This window comes from Mus caroli, chromosome 7 (assembly GCF_900094665.2).
Source record: "Mus caroli chromosome 7, CAROLI_EIJ_v1.1, whole genome shotgun sequence".
In the NCBI taxonomy this organism is placed as follows: domain Eukaryota; kingdom Metazoa; phylum Chordata; class Mammalia; order Rodentia; family Muridae; genus Mus; species Mus caroli.
The window spans coordinates 82782630-82795939 of NC_034576.1; the positions used below are offsets into that span (position 1 = coordinate 82782630).

Consider the following 13310-nt stretch of genomic DNA (forward strand, 5'->3'; position numbering starts at 1 on the left):
CCTTCCCTCTTTCTCTTTCTCTCTCTCTCTCTTTCTCTCTCTCTCTCTCTCTCTCTCTCTCTCTCTCTCTCTCTCCTCTCTCTCTCTCCTCTCTCTCTCTCTCTTTTTCTTTTGACAGGGTCCTGCTCTGTAGCTAGGGCTGATGTGCACCTCATGGCCACTTCTTGGGCTTTTAATTGCCTCCTTTTGTGGGAGGGTAGTATTTCAGACAGGGTCTCATGTAGCCTAGACTGGCCTCCAGTTCACTGTGTTATGAAGATAACTTTGGATTTCTGTACCTCCCAAGTGCTAGGCACATTCTGCTTTTATAGCAAAAGGGGGTTGTTTGTGACTTTTATTTGTGGTAATGTGTAGATGGGGTCTGAGGAGACGGCTCAGACCGTGAAGTACTTGCCTCAAAAGCGTGACAATCTGAGTTTGATTCTCAGAACACACATAAAAATGCCGAGCATGATGGTGGCAAGAAGTTCCCCTGTAGTTCCCTGCCCATCTGATCTTTCCTAGTTGTTAAACTCCAAGCTAATGAGACGCTGTGTCTCAAAGAAGGTGGATGGTGTTCATAAGGATGACACCAAGGCTGTCTTCTAAACACGCACACCTGTAATTATGACTAGAGATACCTAGTCAGCCCCATGGTGGTGGGGACTCTGCTCTGGCAAGTCTCCTGCACCTGCTTTGGGCCTGGTGGGCCTTACACACCAGGTTCTCTGCCCAGGACCAACAGTGGAGGGAAAAAGGAACACTGGCCAATGGGATTCTACCCAAGACTCTTTTATACCCAGGCCATGGATCCAGGACATTGAGGGTGCCAGTGTCAAGGAACTCTGCAAGAATTCCTCATACAAGGCCCGGTTTCTTGTGCCAGGTAAGATGCCCTGGGAAAGGTGAGCCACATTTGCTTGGAAAACAACTCTAGGTATTTTTAGGTACAAATTTATTCCTCTAGCCCTACAAAGAAGAGTCCAGATCAGGAGTCACTTAGTCCCAACCATCGCCCAAGTTACCATTGGTCCTAGTTAGAGTTTCTGTGGCTGGAAAGAGACACCATGATCACAGCTCTTATAAAGGAAAATGTTTAATTGAGGTTAGCTTACAGTTCAGAGGTCATTCCATTATTGTCATAGCAGGAAACATGGTGGCATTGCAGGCAGACATGGTGCTGGAGAGGTAATGAGAGTTCTAAATCTGGATCAGTGGACAGCAGGGAGAGAGTGTGTCACTGAACCTGGCTTGGGCATCTGAAACCTCAAGGCCCAGCCCCAGTGACATACTTCTTTCATCAAGGCCACATGTCCCAGTAGTGTAATTAATTGCCTTTGAGCCTATGGGTCCATTTTCATTCAAACACAATCATAGCACCAGGTTGAGGGGGGGGTGGGCCTAAGCCTGGAGCTGCTCTGGGCAATGGCCTCTTCTACCCCATGCCTATTCTGCCAACAGGTAAGCCATGTAAACAAGTCCAGATCCAACCAAACACAGTGAACACCCTGGCCTGCCCACTCCTCTCAAACCTGGCCACTCGGCTCTGGGTGCACAATGGAGCCCCAGTCAATGCCTCTGCCTCCTGCCGAGTGTTACCCACCGGGGACCTGCTGCTGGTGGGCAGCCAGCAGGGGTTGGGGGTGTTCCAGTGTTGGTCGATAGAAGAAGGATTCCAGCAGCTCGTGGCCAGCTACTGCCCAGAGGTGATGGAGGAGGGGGTAATGGACCAAAAGAACCAGCGCGATGGTACCCCGGTCATTATCAACACATCACGAGTGAGTGCACCGGCTGGTGGCAGGGCCAGCTGGGGTGCGGACAAGTCCTACTGGAATGAATTCCTGGTGATGTGTATTCTGTTTGGGTTTGCTGTGGTGCTTCTGGTTCTGTTCTTTCTCTACCGACATCGGGATGGCATGAAACTCTTCCTAAAGCAGGGCGAATGTGCCAGTGTGCACCCCAAGACTCGCCCTGTAGTGCTACCACCTGAGACCCGACCGCTGAATGGTGTTGGTCCTCCTAGCACCCCACTTGACCACCGAGGCTACCAGGCTCTGTCGGATAGCTCCCCAGGGCCCAGAGTCTTCACTGAATCAGAGAAGAGGCCACTGAGTATCCAGGACAGCTTTGTAGAGGTGTCTCCCGTGTGTCCCCGGCCCCGAGTTCGACTGGGCTCTGAGATCCGAGACTCTGTGGTATGAGAGCTGACTTTAGATGTGGCCACCCTGACCTCAGGGGTTGTGAGTGTTCAGTGGAGGCCAGCTACCTCTGCTTCTCACAGAACACAGCCACGGTACCCTGCCTGGATGGCAGCTGGTACCACAGGCCCAACAGCCCAGCCAGCTGCTTCCAGTGTCTGGCCGAGAGCTGGGCTGCCTCCAGGGGCCAGAGGGTCCTTGTCTGGGTGGCAGAACTCTGCTACTTAACTGAGCCCTTTGTTTAAAACTGCAAATGTGAAGCCAGAGAGGAAGGAGAAACAGACAAGGAAGACTACGACATAGCCACTCCAGTTCAGCCTGCTGGGCTCTTGGGGACTTCTCCAAAGTGGCTTCGTGAGCAAGCTGAAGTTGAGAATCCCTCCCCGACTGGACTATTCTACCTTCCGCCTTACTCTGCTGCTGAGGCTACCCTTTCTCACTGCAGAATCAGGGCCCTGCTCCAGCTTCAGCCAACCGAGGACATATCTGTGACCGCTGACACCACCTCAGGGACCAGAGGGCTAGGCTGACTCTGCAGCCCTCCTTACCAGACCTTGGGCTCAGTCCCAGTTCCCGGACTTCTCCAGCCTGTATCAGGCTGTGGCCTCAAAAGCAAGGGAGTGACCCCAAGGGGGGTTGTGACAGAAAACTTGCCTGCTGTCCTTTTCCCAGTCAGAGAACTATGTCCCGACCCATCGTCGACGTCTTTTTTTTTTTTTTTTTGGTTTTTCGAGACAGGCTTTCTCTGTGTAGCCCTGGCTGTCCTGGAACTCACTTTGTAGACCAGGCTGGTCTCGAACTTAGAAATCCGCATGACTGCCTCCCAAGTGCTGGGATTAAAGGTGTGTGCCACCACTGCCCGGCCCCACCCATCTTCTAATTCCTACACAGACTCCTGGATCCTCATTCCTTGTCCTAGTTCACCGTGCCCATCACTCTAAGGGATGCTGACACTGCCCATCACAAGGACCCTGAATTTACATGGGTTTTATATTTTTTTTAATAAGATGCACTTTACTTTCTTTTTTAAATAAAATCGGACAAATTATAGTTATTTGTGGCCCACATTCCTGAAGGACTTTGCTTTATGTGTAATATGAGTACATGTGTGTCCACGTGGAGACCAGAGGGCTCTCCTTGCTTTGTGTGTATGTGATATAAATATATGTATATGCGGAGACCAGAGGCTCTCCTTAGGTATGTGTCATCCATAGGAACTGCATTTGCCTTGTTAGACAGGGTCTCATTAGCTTCAAGTTCACCATTAGGCTAGAGTGGCTGGCTAGTGAGTCTGGGTGGGGATCCTCCTGTCTCTGCCTCCCCAGCTCATGGACTGAGGGCCTCATCTTGTGAGGCAGACACTTGACTAAGTGAGCTATCCCCCCAGCCTGGCACTGCGTTGGGGTCTTATCTTTCTGGGGGTCCCTTTCTCTAAAGTCTTAACTGATGTTACCTGGGAGAGTGTGGTCTTAAGCGGAATGAATTCCTTCTGTCTACACCCAGTTTAGAGGACAGGGCAGGACTTTTTGTTACTCTAGTGTTTTAAGTTTTCAGATGATACGGGAAAACTGACTTTTCTTTGGTGAACCATTCGGTAAGTTCTCACACATGTGGAAATGAACTTGAATGTCTCCAAAGTGGGGATGATCAGAGGCGCCTACACGTCTAGTCCTGCTGCTACTATCATACAAGGAAGTCAAACATTTCTAAACCTTTATTACCAATTAGTAAACACAGTGATGACAACAGCAGTGACAAGGGGGAGGGTCTTCCCCTGCCAGGGGGCCAGACTCTGCAGCACCCTCTCCAGGCTGGGCCGGCACTGGCCCTGACACCGCAGGCGTAACCTTGGCCACATCTCAGCAGTGGCCAGGTCTTGGACAGGATGTTGGTACTTAGAAGACATCACAGGACAATCTTAAAGGAGCTGCAGGAGGGAAGAGTAAGTTAGGTTTGGCTTTTTGGTTTGGTGCTGGGGATCGAACCCAGGGCCTGACACATGTTAAACATGTACACTCTACCACTGTGCTATACTCCTTGGGTTTCCTGATAGAAGGGGGTGGTACAGCCCTGACTAACCATACCCACTTCTCTCCTATGACTTTTGTCCCCCTGAAACAAGTTCTGGCTGGCATGGAATTCACTGTGTATACACCTAGCTAGTCTTGCACAGGCACCAAGCCTGCCTTTGCCTTGTGTGCTGGGATTATAGACCTGCACCACCACAGCCAAAGGTTCCTGTTTGAGGAGCTGGACATGTAGCTCGGTAGAGTACTTGCATAACAGGTTTGAAACCGTTCAATTCTCGGTACCACAAAACTAGACATCCTAGCACTCAGGAGGTAGAGGAAGGAAAGCCACAAGTTCAAAAGTCCAGGCTGTGTGTGCTGATGCACAACTTTAATATCAGTCTCAAAAAAAAACAAGAACAAAAAATGGAATGGGCCTGGTCCCCTGTGTCCTCTCTGAAAGACCATGCTGAATCATGCCCTTGATAACCATCCCAGAGTAGATGGCTACTCAGAATGCAGGAGACCCTGTCACACCTGGCAAAGTCTGGCGAGCGTGAGATGACATGCTGGAACTCGGAAAGATTGATGGTTCCATCCCTGTCAATGTCTGACTCTTCCAGGATCTAGGGAAGAGAGGGCTGTATGCGTCATCTCCAACCCTTCCCACCCGACACCCCAGCCTAGCCAGAAGCCGCAGCTCACATTGTCAATCAGCTGCTTCATCTCCGAAGCACTGAGCCGAGTGTCCTCGCCCTCTCCCGTGAGGCAATTCACAAGCTGGCTCAGGTCTTCTCTGTCCAGGGTTCCATCGTCATCAAAGTCTAGGCAGCAGACACAGCGAGCAACTAGGATGTGCTCGAGAGGCAGTCTGCAGGCACACACCTACCCTTGCCCAGCCATTGTCACAGTGCTTACCAAAGATGCGGAAGGCATAGTGTGACTTGATGTCTGGGGTTGCTGTGTCACTGAAGACACTCAGGAGGTCCAGGAAGTCCTCAAAGCTCAGGCTGTCTCTGGTAGGTGATGTGGAGAACACCATGCAGATTCGCTCCTTGAAAGGGTTAGCCTGTGTAAGAAAGCCTTCTGTGAACATCACAGGGCATGGCCTGGGTTACAAACTCAGCCAGCTCAACTGGAAACTCCTTCTGAGGCAGGGTCTCAAAAACCCATGTTGGCCTCCAACTCCTCATCCTCCTGCCTCTACCTCCCAGGTGCTGGATTGCAGGTATGCACCACCATGCCTGATTCCCTTCTGGAAACTCGAGGAAGCTCATTACAGTAGCGGCACTATGGAGTTCAGGCTCGAAGGGGAGGACCTTTGAGGCCAGGACATGGAGGGCACTGGAGGGACTACTAAGCCAGCCAGGGAAGGGGCAGTCTCACACACATCACAAGTAGAGTCATAGCAGGAAAAGATAGGCACGTTAAGCACGGCCACAAGAGGAGCTGATTATCATGGTTGTGCATGTGTACACATGAGCACATGCCACTCCACACTTGTGGGAATCAAGGGTAACTTTTCATAGACTATTTTCTCCTTCTACCATGGGTCCCAGGGATCAAACTTAGGTCCTTGGGATTACAAGGCAAATGATTTTGTTTCTGGATTTTCTTTTTTTGTTGTTTGAGATGGTTTTCTCTGTGTTGTCCTGGCTGTCCTGGAACTCATTCTGTAGACCAGGCTGGTCTCAAACTCAGAAATCTGCCTGCCTCTGCCTCCCGAGTGCTGGGACTAAAGGCATGCACCACCACTGCCCGGCCTGTTTCTGGATTTTTAAGATAGGGTTTCTCTATAAAGGTCTATAGAGTCTGGCTTTACAGACCAGACTGGCCTCAAACTCAAGAGATCCACCTGCTTCTGCCTCCTAAGTGCTGGAATTAAAGACAAAAGGCATGCACAAGTCAAGGGTTTTCATCTGCTAACCTACCTGGCTAGACCAAGCTGATCATTTGTAAAAAATACTTAACTGGGTGATTATTTTGTTACCCAGTCAGGCTCTTTGCATAGGAATCGCAGACAAGTGCATGCTTTTAATTCTAGCCCTGAGGAGGCAAAGGCAGGCATATCCAAGAGTTCAAGGAGAGCCTAGTTTACATAGCAAGTTCCAGCCAGGACAGCCAGCACTCCACAATGAGACCCTGTCTCAAAATAGCAATTATAACCCAGGCAATGGTGGCACACACCTTTCCTCCCAGATCTTTGAATTTGAGGCAACCTGGTTTACAAATCGAGTTCCAAGACAGCTAGGGATACACAGAGAAACATCTTGGAAAAAACAACAATACTTATTATTACTCATAGCAAGCTGGGCATGGTGATGCATACATATAATCCTGGTGCTCACAAGGCAGGGAAAGGGGGACTGAAGCAAGTTCAAGTCAGTAAAGGCTATGTATGTAGTAAAAGCCGGGATCAGAAAGAGAAAGTGGTCGGCTGGCTCAGCCAGTGCAGTGCTCACCGTGGAAACATACAGACCTGCATTCGATCCTCAGAACCACAGGTTTTAAACGGGAAGAGTGGGCCAGAGATGGCTCAGGGATTACAAGCCCATACTGCTCTTGCAGAGGACCCTAGTTCAGTTCCTGGCACCTGTGAGGAACAGCTCACAACCGCGTATAACCCCAGCACCAGGGAACCCATGCCTCCTGTACTCGACAGGCACCAGCACTTACTTGTGTACACATCCCACACAATTCCATGTCATCATCAAAATAAAAACCCCAGGGTGTGGTGCTTACAATCAATAGGAAGGGTTAGGGAAGGCAGTAGCAGCGAGAGGGTGGATGAAGTGGGTAGAGGACTGAACCTTGAGCTCTGGAAGGCTGAGGATCTGCTCAAACGATACTCGGGTGTGCAGTGACTCCTCCACGGTCCGCTGCTCTGGGGGAAGCAGCTCACAAAAGCGTCTGTGGGCTCTGGCAGAGAGAGGGGAACTTATTGGTGGCCTCAAGCAGTCAGTCTCCCTGTATTTATGACATTCCCATTCTGCGGTTTGAATGCCCTATAAACCAGCTGTGAAACTGAGTCATACACCCAGGATTCCCAGGCATTGGGCAACCTTTAGCCAAAGAGAGGTAATTCACAAAACAGCAGAGGCTTGGGGTCCCTTCTTAGGGTGGGCATTTATAAGAAGAACTTAAACCCATGTCTGCAGACACCATCTGAAGGGACTCTGACTAGCTTGGGGAGCATGGTTCTGGCAGGCCTTGCTCACTCTGCAGGACCCAATTCCTTCTACCTTGCTACAAACCTACATTGCTAAAGCAGCCCCCAAAGTCTATTCCCCTATTTGGCCAATTCCTCCTCCTGAGGCCGACAACCAAGGTCCAGCAATCAAAAGCCCCTCTGGCTAAAATTAAACACCTCATCATAGCACAGGGTTTCCCCTTATACCTTTATAATCTGCCATTTTCCTATGTCCATGTCTGTCTCCTCTCTATCCAGAGGCAGTCCTTTCTCCTGTAGGACAAATACTCCTTCCCCCTCTCCCTTGTTCCCTTCCCCTTCTTCCTGTCTTTGTTATTTCTTGCCCTCTGTCCCTCTAAGGCAATAAATCTCCTTTGTGCTAAGAACTTGGTCTGGGGGTCCTGAGCTGCGACTTTCCCTTTCAGTGTCAGGCATTCTTTGCAACAGTCCTGGCAGGAAAAAGCCAACTCTAGAGACATTTGTGCCTGTCCCTTTGGCTATTGGACTACAGAAACAATGTCCTCGAGAAACTGGAATTCCCCGGTAATCTCCTGTTGTGAGAAGGATGAACTGAAGCCTGTTGTCTACTTAGGAGGAAATGTCTACCAGGAAGAAATTTTACACAGACAGTTCTGGTAACTTGTCAGAAGATCACCTTTCATGAGACTAGAGCTGAGACAATGAAGGAGAGACTCCATCTTGACCAGGACAGCTGCTTAATTTTACATACCTCTTGCCCTTTATTTAAATATAAACCTCACATCAGCTGGACATGAAGATTGACTTAAAGATGGGGGGAGGAGCGGTCACATCCATTCTTAGCCTTTTTTTCCCCCAGTATGGCCACATTGGATACATTTCGTTTCTCTGCTTTTCAATATTGTCCCTTTCCTTGGCCTACTGAGGACAGGTAGCACAGCCTAGGTGATTAGGACTGCCTGTGTGGACCAAGTACCTGGACTCTAACATTACAGTAACAAAAACACATGTCACCTCCACTCCAGAGGCTCCTCTCAGCCACCACCTCTTTCCCAATAGAATTTCATTGTGGGGCTAGGAACCTAACTCAAGCGCTCTGGCCAGCAAATCACTTATAGTGTGCTTTATAGTCAAGTTCTCAGAACTCTCTGAACCTGATTCCTTGATCTGTAACCTCCTCCTGAAGTAATGTGGGGATCACTCAGGAGCTACTGGGCAGAGTAAGGGTTCAGTAAACGTTAACGGTTACTGAATTAAACAGGTAAAGTTGGGATTGGAGCGAGCCACATACAAGACATCTTGGTTTTGCCAGAGGGCAAAGTCCGCAAAGAGTCACAGCAGTTCCTTTTAGAAGCGAGCAGGAAGCTCGGCAGTGAGGAGGCTAGAGGAGCTCAAACAGTTCAACTTTTCCTGGATACACAGAAGCGTTTGCGTGGTGCAAAGATGAGGCTCTGGAGCGGGCGGGGCTTGCACTCTGAGCCTCCGATTCCAGATCCAGTGATCCTGACATCCCTGAAGCACAGCCCCACCCTCGGAGGTGAGACCGTCCAGTCCGTACCCCGCGAGAAAAGTACCCGCAATGCCCTCCCCCGGCAATCCCGAGTTGGAGGACAGGGGTCAGGGCAGCACTCACAGGAGGATCTCCTGCTTCGTCAGGAACGTCAGGTCCTGAAAGGCAAATCCAGACAAGGGTCTGCAAGCCGCCCGAAAGCCACCGCCGCCCCGCCACCTGTTCCCCGAACCCCACTCCCCTGCGCGGGCTCGCACGCGAGCTCCGCGAGAACTGGCGCCCCGCGCACCTGGTACTCGGCCAGCAGCTCCTTAGACAGGCGACTGCCCGAACCTCCCATCGCCGCGGTGCGCGCACAGCTAGGCCAACTCTCCCCGGGACGCCGGCAACTTTCTCACTTCCGTCCTCGGGGCCGCGTCCCCGCCCAGTCCCCGTAGCAACCGCTGCCGGGCCTCCGCCCCCGGGCCCGCCCCTGCCTACAGTGCCCCGCCACCCTTAGCGCCGCTCAGCGGGCCGGCTCCCGGCTCCCCGCGGGCCCAGGAGAGCTGGAGGGAGGGCCCGGGGAGGAGCCGGACGCACCGGGGCGGGGCCCAGGCCTCGTGGCCCCGCCTTCCAGTGGGCGGGGCGGAACGAGCCATGCGCACGTGATGCAGACTGCGCCTGCGTCGCGGTCCCCACGCCTTTGCTGAGTTCCGGGACCGGTCTGTGCACTGAGCCTTGAGATGCATCCGCCTCATCTAAATCAAGTGCAGAAGACCCCTGCTCTGGGTGGAGGCGGGTAACCTCCATACTCGCTCCCGGGCTGGAGGAGATCCGGTGCCCCTCTGCGGATAGGGGCAGTCCTAGACTGTCTCACGGAACAAGAGCTGCAGCCTCTGCCACCGTGCCAATTCTTCCAGAAGAAGCTTAGCTTGCTCTCGAAGTAGCTCTTGAAGGTGTTTACTGGATTGTGCAGTTATCGCCCATTCGTGGAACAGTTGACAAGGTAGGCTTCCATTTTACAAACAGGTTCAATTTCAGTGATGTGTCCGGACTCCGGTATTTAGAGGTCAGTTCTGTCCTCAGATCCCTCCTGCTGTTTTATCGTCACAGCTGAGGTGCCTCCTTTGATTCCTCCCACAAATTGCGAGCTTCCAGCTGTAGGGACCAAGATTTGCCCTTCTCTCCTCTCAAATAATCATCAGATGCAAGTATGAACATATTTACACTGTGTGAAAAAGTGAAGATTCCAAGCTTCCGGAGGAGGAAATGTGAATTTTGTGATCTTGGTGGTCAACTTGGTTGGATCTGGAGTCAAGGAGAAGGGAAACTGCTTTGACACTCCTGTGAGGGATTTTCTTGATCAGCTTATTTGAAGTGTGAAAACCCACTGCGGCATTGTGCTCAGGTGGCAACCCGTACCAAACGGAAACGGAAGATGGCTTTTGGACTGTTTGCCTTGGCTTGCTGATAAGTCTCTATCCTGTTCCTGCCACTAAGGATTTCCTTTAATGACATTAGAATCATAGTGTTCCAGCTGCCAACTCAGATTGAAGACCAACAGCTCTCTAGGAACCCAGCACCGGCTTGGGACTGCAGAGATGCATCCTTGGGGACAGCTGCCGCTGTTGATCAGCCCAGCCAATTTAATAAATCCCCTCTTAGTAAATATTCATCAGTTCTGCTCCTCTAAGAGCAGTAATTCTCACCTTCCTAATGCTGGGACCCTTTAATGCAGCTCTTCACATTGTGGTGACCCCCAGCCATAAAATTATTTTCGTTGCTACTTCGTAACTAATTTTGCTATTGTTATGAATCATTTTATAAATATCTGTGTTTTTCAATGGTCTTAGGTAACCCCTGTAAAAGGGACATGACTCACAGATTGAGAAACGCTGTACTAGAGTAAGCTAATACAGATTCATTCCCCCCGCCCCTTCCCCCAAATCAAGTAAGGTTATTATATATATCATTGAGTTCATTTTGAATTGTCCATCTACTGCATTGAGCCTGCCCTAGAGTGTGCCTGGTGTACCCAGTGAGACTCCTAGTGTATAGATTTATTCTTGACCCTTCTGACTCATTCTCATTCTGAGCTTTATTAAGCCTGAGCATGTATATCATACTTTAAAGTTATTAAATAAGTTGGACCTGGTGGCACAGAGCTGTAAGCCCAGTTACTTGTGAGACTTGTATCACAAGATCACAAATTCAAGGATAACCTGAGCAACAGTGTGAAACCCTAGCTCTAGACTTAAAAAATAAAAAATAAAATAATAATAATAATAATGAAGTAGGGAATAGTATTGTGTCTTAGAGTTTCTATGGCTGTGGTAAAACACCATGACCAAAGGCAACTTGTGGAGGGAAGGGTTTCAGTATACAACTCTCAGCTTAACTGTATCACTGAGTAAAGTCCAGATGTCAACCTGGAAGCAGGGACTTAAGTGGACACCATGAAGAAACACTGCTTACTGGCTTGTTCCTCATGGCCTGCTCCAACTGCTTTCTTATTCCACCCAGGACCATTTGCCCAGGGGTAGTATCACTCACCAATCACCTCCTGGACCTGAACAATGGCACTTGCCCAGTGTTCACTGAGTGCCAGTTTTCCCTGCATGTGTAGTGAGGTAACCATCTGCATACGACTTACCACTACTTTCACATGTGCTTTCCACTGCATATAGAAACTAAGCGATGGGCAGGCCGTGGTGATGCCCAAAGCAGTCACTTTTCTATGGGACAGGTCTTTCTTTTGGTTTGTTGTTACTAAGATAGACTCATGCCGTTCATACTGGCCTGGAGCTGGCTATGTAGCTATTCTTATTTTTAATTTTTCTGTAATTTTTTATTTTGGGTGTCTGTGAGTTGAGTGTATACACACAGGCATCTGCAGGTGCCATGGGGGCCCAAGGATGTTGGAAGCTTGAAGCTTGAGTTGCTGACACTTGTGAGCCACCTGATCGAGGACTGGAGCCCCAGTCCTTGTGATTGTGTAACGAGCCGTCTAAATTGCAGGTCTCCAGCCCTTAGCCTGGACGATTTTATTCTCCTGCCTCTACTCCTCAGGCCCTGGGATTGTCAGTGTGTACTGTCATGTTCCGCTTCTGATTAGCTCGTTTTAAATTTAATTTTTATGTGATTATGGTTTTACCTGTATGTATGTCTGTGTATTGCATTATGCGTGGTGCCCTTAGAGGCCAGAAGAGGGTGGCAGATGCCCATGTGAGTGAGTGCTAGGAATTGAACCTCTGGAAGAGCGGCAAGTGCTTTTGGCCATTGAGTCATCTCTCCAGCCCCACTGAAAGTATTTTAATTTGCATTTCCCTGATGGCCAAAATATTGAACACTTTAAAAAATATTGGCCATTTGTATTTTACTGTAGAAAAATTGACCTAAATACTTATTAAAACTTAGGTTAAATTCTATATATCTTTTTTTTAATTTTTCTGGCTCACCAGTATGCGCGTCTGGACCAGCAAAGCTGAGGGAGCACAGACTTAGACTGAAGCTGATCTGCCTCTGTCTCCCTCCCCTCTCTGTCTATCTCAGCCTCCCTTTCTCGCTCCTTTTCTCTCCTCTTTCTCTCTTTCCTGCAGGTTCTTACTGTGTAGGCTGTTGTGGAGCTAACACTGTGGTTCTGAGAGCCTGACCAATGCTGGGATTAAAGGTGTACCTCACCACCCTGACTCTCAGTCCAATTTATATTTTATTTTTTGAGAAAGGATTTCATGTAGCCCACACTGGCTCCAGATTCACTATGTAGTCAGTGCAGTGCTAGACTTCAGATCTGCCAAGTGCTGGGTTCGTAGGCATGTGCCACCACACCCAGATTATTTAGTTCTGGGGATCAAACCCAAGACTTGGTGTATGCTAAGCAAGTAGTCTACCAACTGAGCTACATCCCTAGCCCTCAAAACACACACACACACACACACACACACACGTTTTATATGCCACACACATTGAGGTCATAGGACAACCTTGGGTGTTTGTCTCCACCTCCATCTCAGATAGGAACACTGACATTACAGCCACATCATGCCACACCTTTAATTAGGTTCTGGGAATTTGTGGTGGTTTGAATGTGCTTGGCCAGGGGAGAGACATTATTAGGAAGTGTGGCCTTGTTGGGTTGAAAGTGTGTCACTTTTGGGGTGGGCTTTAAGACTCTCCTCCTAGCTGCCTGGAAGACAGTCTTCTCCTGGTTGTAGAACTCTTGGCTCCTCCAGCACCATGTCTGCCAGGACACTGCCATGCTTCCCACCATGATGATAATGGAGTGAACCTCTGAATCTATCAGCCAGCTCCAATTAAATGTTTGCCTTTATAAGAGTTACCCTGGGGGCTGGTGAGATGGCTCAGTGGGTAAGGGCACCCGACTGCTCTTCTGAAGGTCCAGAGTTCAAATCCCAGCAACCACATGGTGGCTCACAACCATCCGTAACGAGATCTGGCTCCCTCTT

The 13310-nt window shown here is 49.7% G+C and overlaps 3 protein-coding genes across 3 annotated transcripts in view; 2 read left to right on the top strand and 1 right to left on the bottom strand.

Annotated features, from left to right (window-relative positions):
- Sema4b (semaphorin 4B) overlaps positions 1 to 3354 on the top strand; it is a 39863-nt gene extending 36509 nt beyond the window's left edge. Inside the window, exons 14-15 of the mRNA XM_021166549.1 lie at positions 783 to 865; positions 1441 to 3354. Coding sequence (XP_021022208.1) covers positions 783 to 865; positions 1441 to 2180 — 823 coding nt within the window. The 3' untranslated portion in view covers positions 2181 to 3354. The remainder of the gene's footprint in view (positions 1 to 782; positions 866 to 1440) is intronic.
- A 519-nt stretch (positions 3355 to 3873) lies between these two features.
- Cib1 (calcium and integrin binding 1) lies at positions 3874 to 9450 on the bottom strand. Its single transcript, XM_021167124.1, has 7 exons — positions 9155 to 9450; positions 8989 to 9023; positions 6997 to 7105; positions 5105 to 5255; positions 4892 to 5010; positions 4724 to 4812; positions 3874 to 4104 (listed from the first exon to the last, which is right to left on the bottom strand). The coding sequence occupies exons 1-7, from the start codon at positions 9203 to 9205 to the stop codon at positions 4083 to 4085; spliced, it is 576 nt and encodes a 191-aa protein (XP_021022783.1). The 5' UTR covers positions 9206 to 9450; the 3' UTR covers positions 3874 to 4082.
- The window catches only part of Gdpgp1 (GDP-D-glucose phosphorylase 1), an 8187-nt gene continuing 4282 nt past the window's right edge, over positions 9406 to 13310 (top strand). The window contains exon 1 of the mRNA XM_021168772.2: positions 9406 to 9850. The gene's annotated coding sequence lies outside the window, so the exon portion shown is untranslated. The remainder of the gene's footprint in view (positions 9851 to 13310) is intronic.

Excerpts from the sequence above, each read along its gene's own strand:
- Cib1 (XM_021167124.1), bottom strand. The coding sequence starts at position 9,205 with ATGGGAGGTTCGGGCAGTCGCCTGTCTAAGGAGCTGCTGGCCGAGTAC. Across the intron at positions 9,024-9,154 it reads AGCTGCTGGCCGAGTACCAG|GACCTGACGTTCCTGACGAA; the intron begins GTGCGCGGGGCG and ends TTTGCCTTTCAG. Across the intron at positions 4,105-4,723 it reads CGCTCGCCAGACTTTGCCAG|CTCCTTTAAGATTGTCCTGT; the intron begins GTGTGACAGGGT and ends TCCCTCCTGCAG.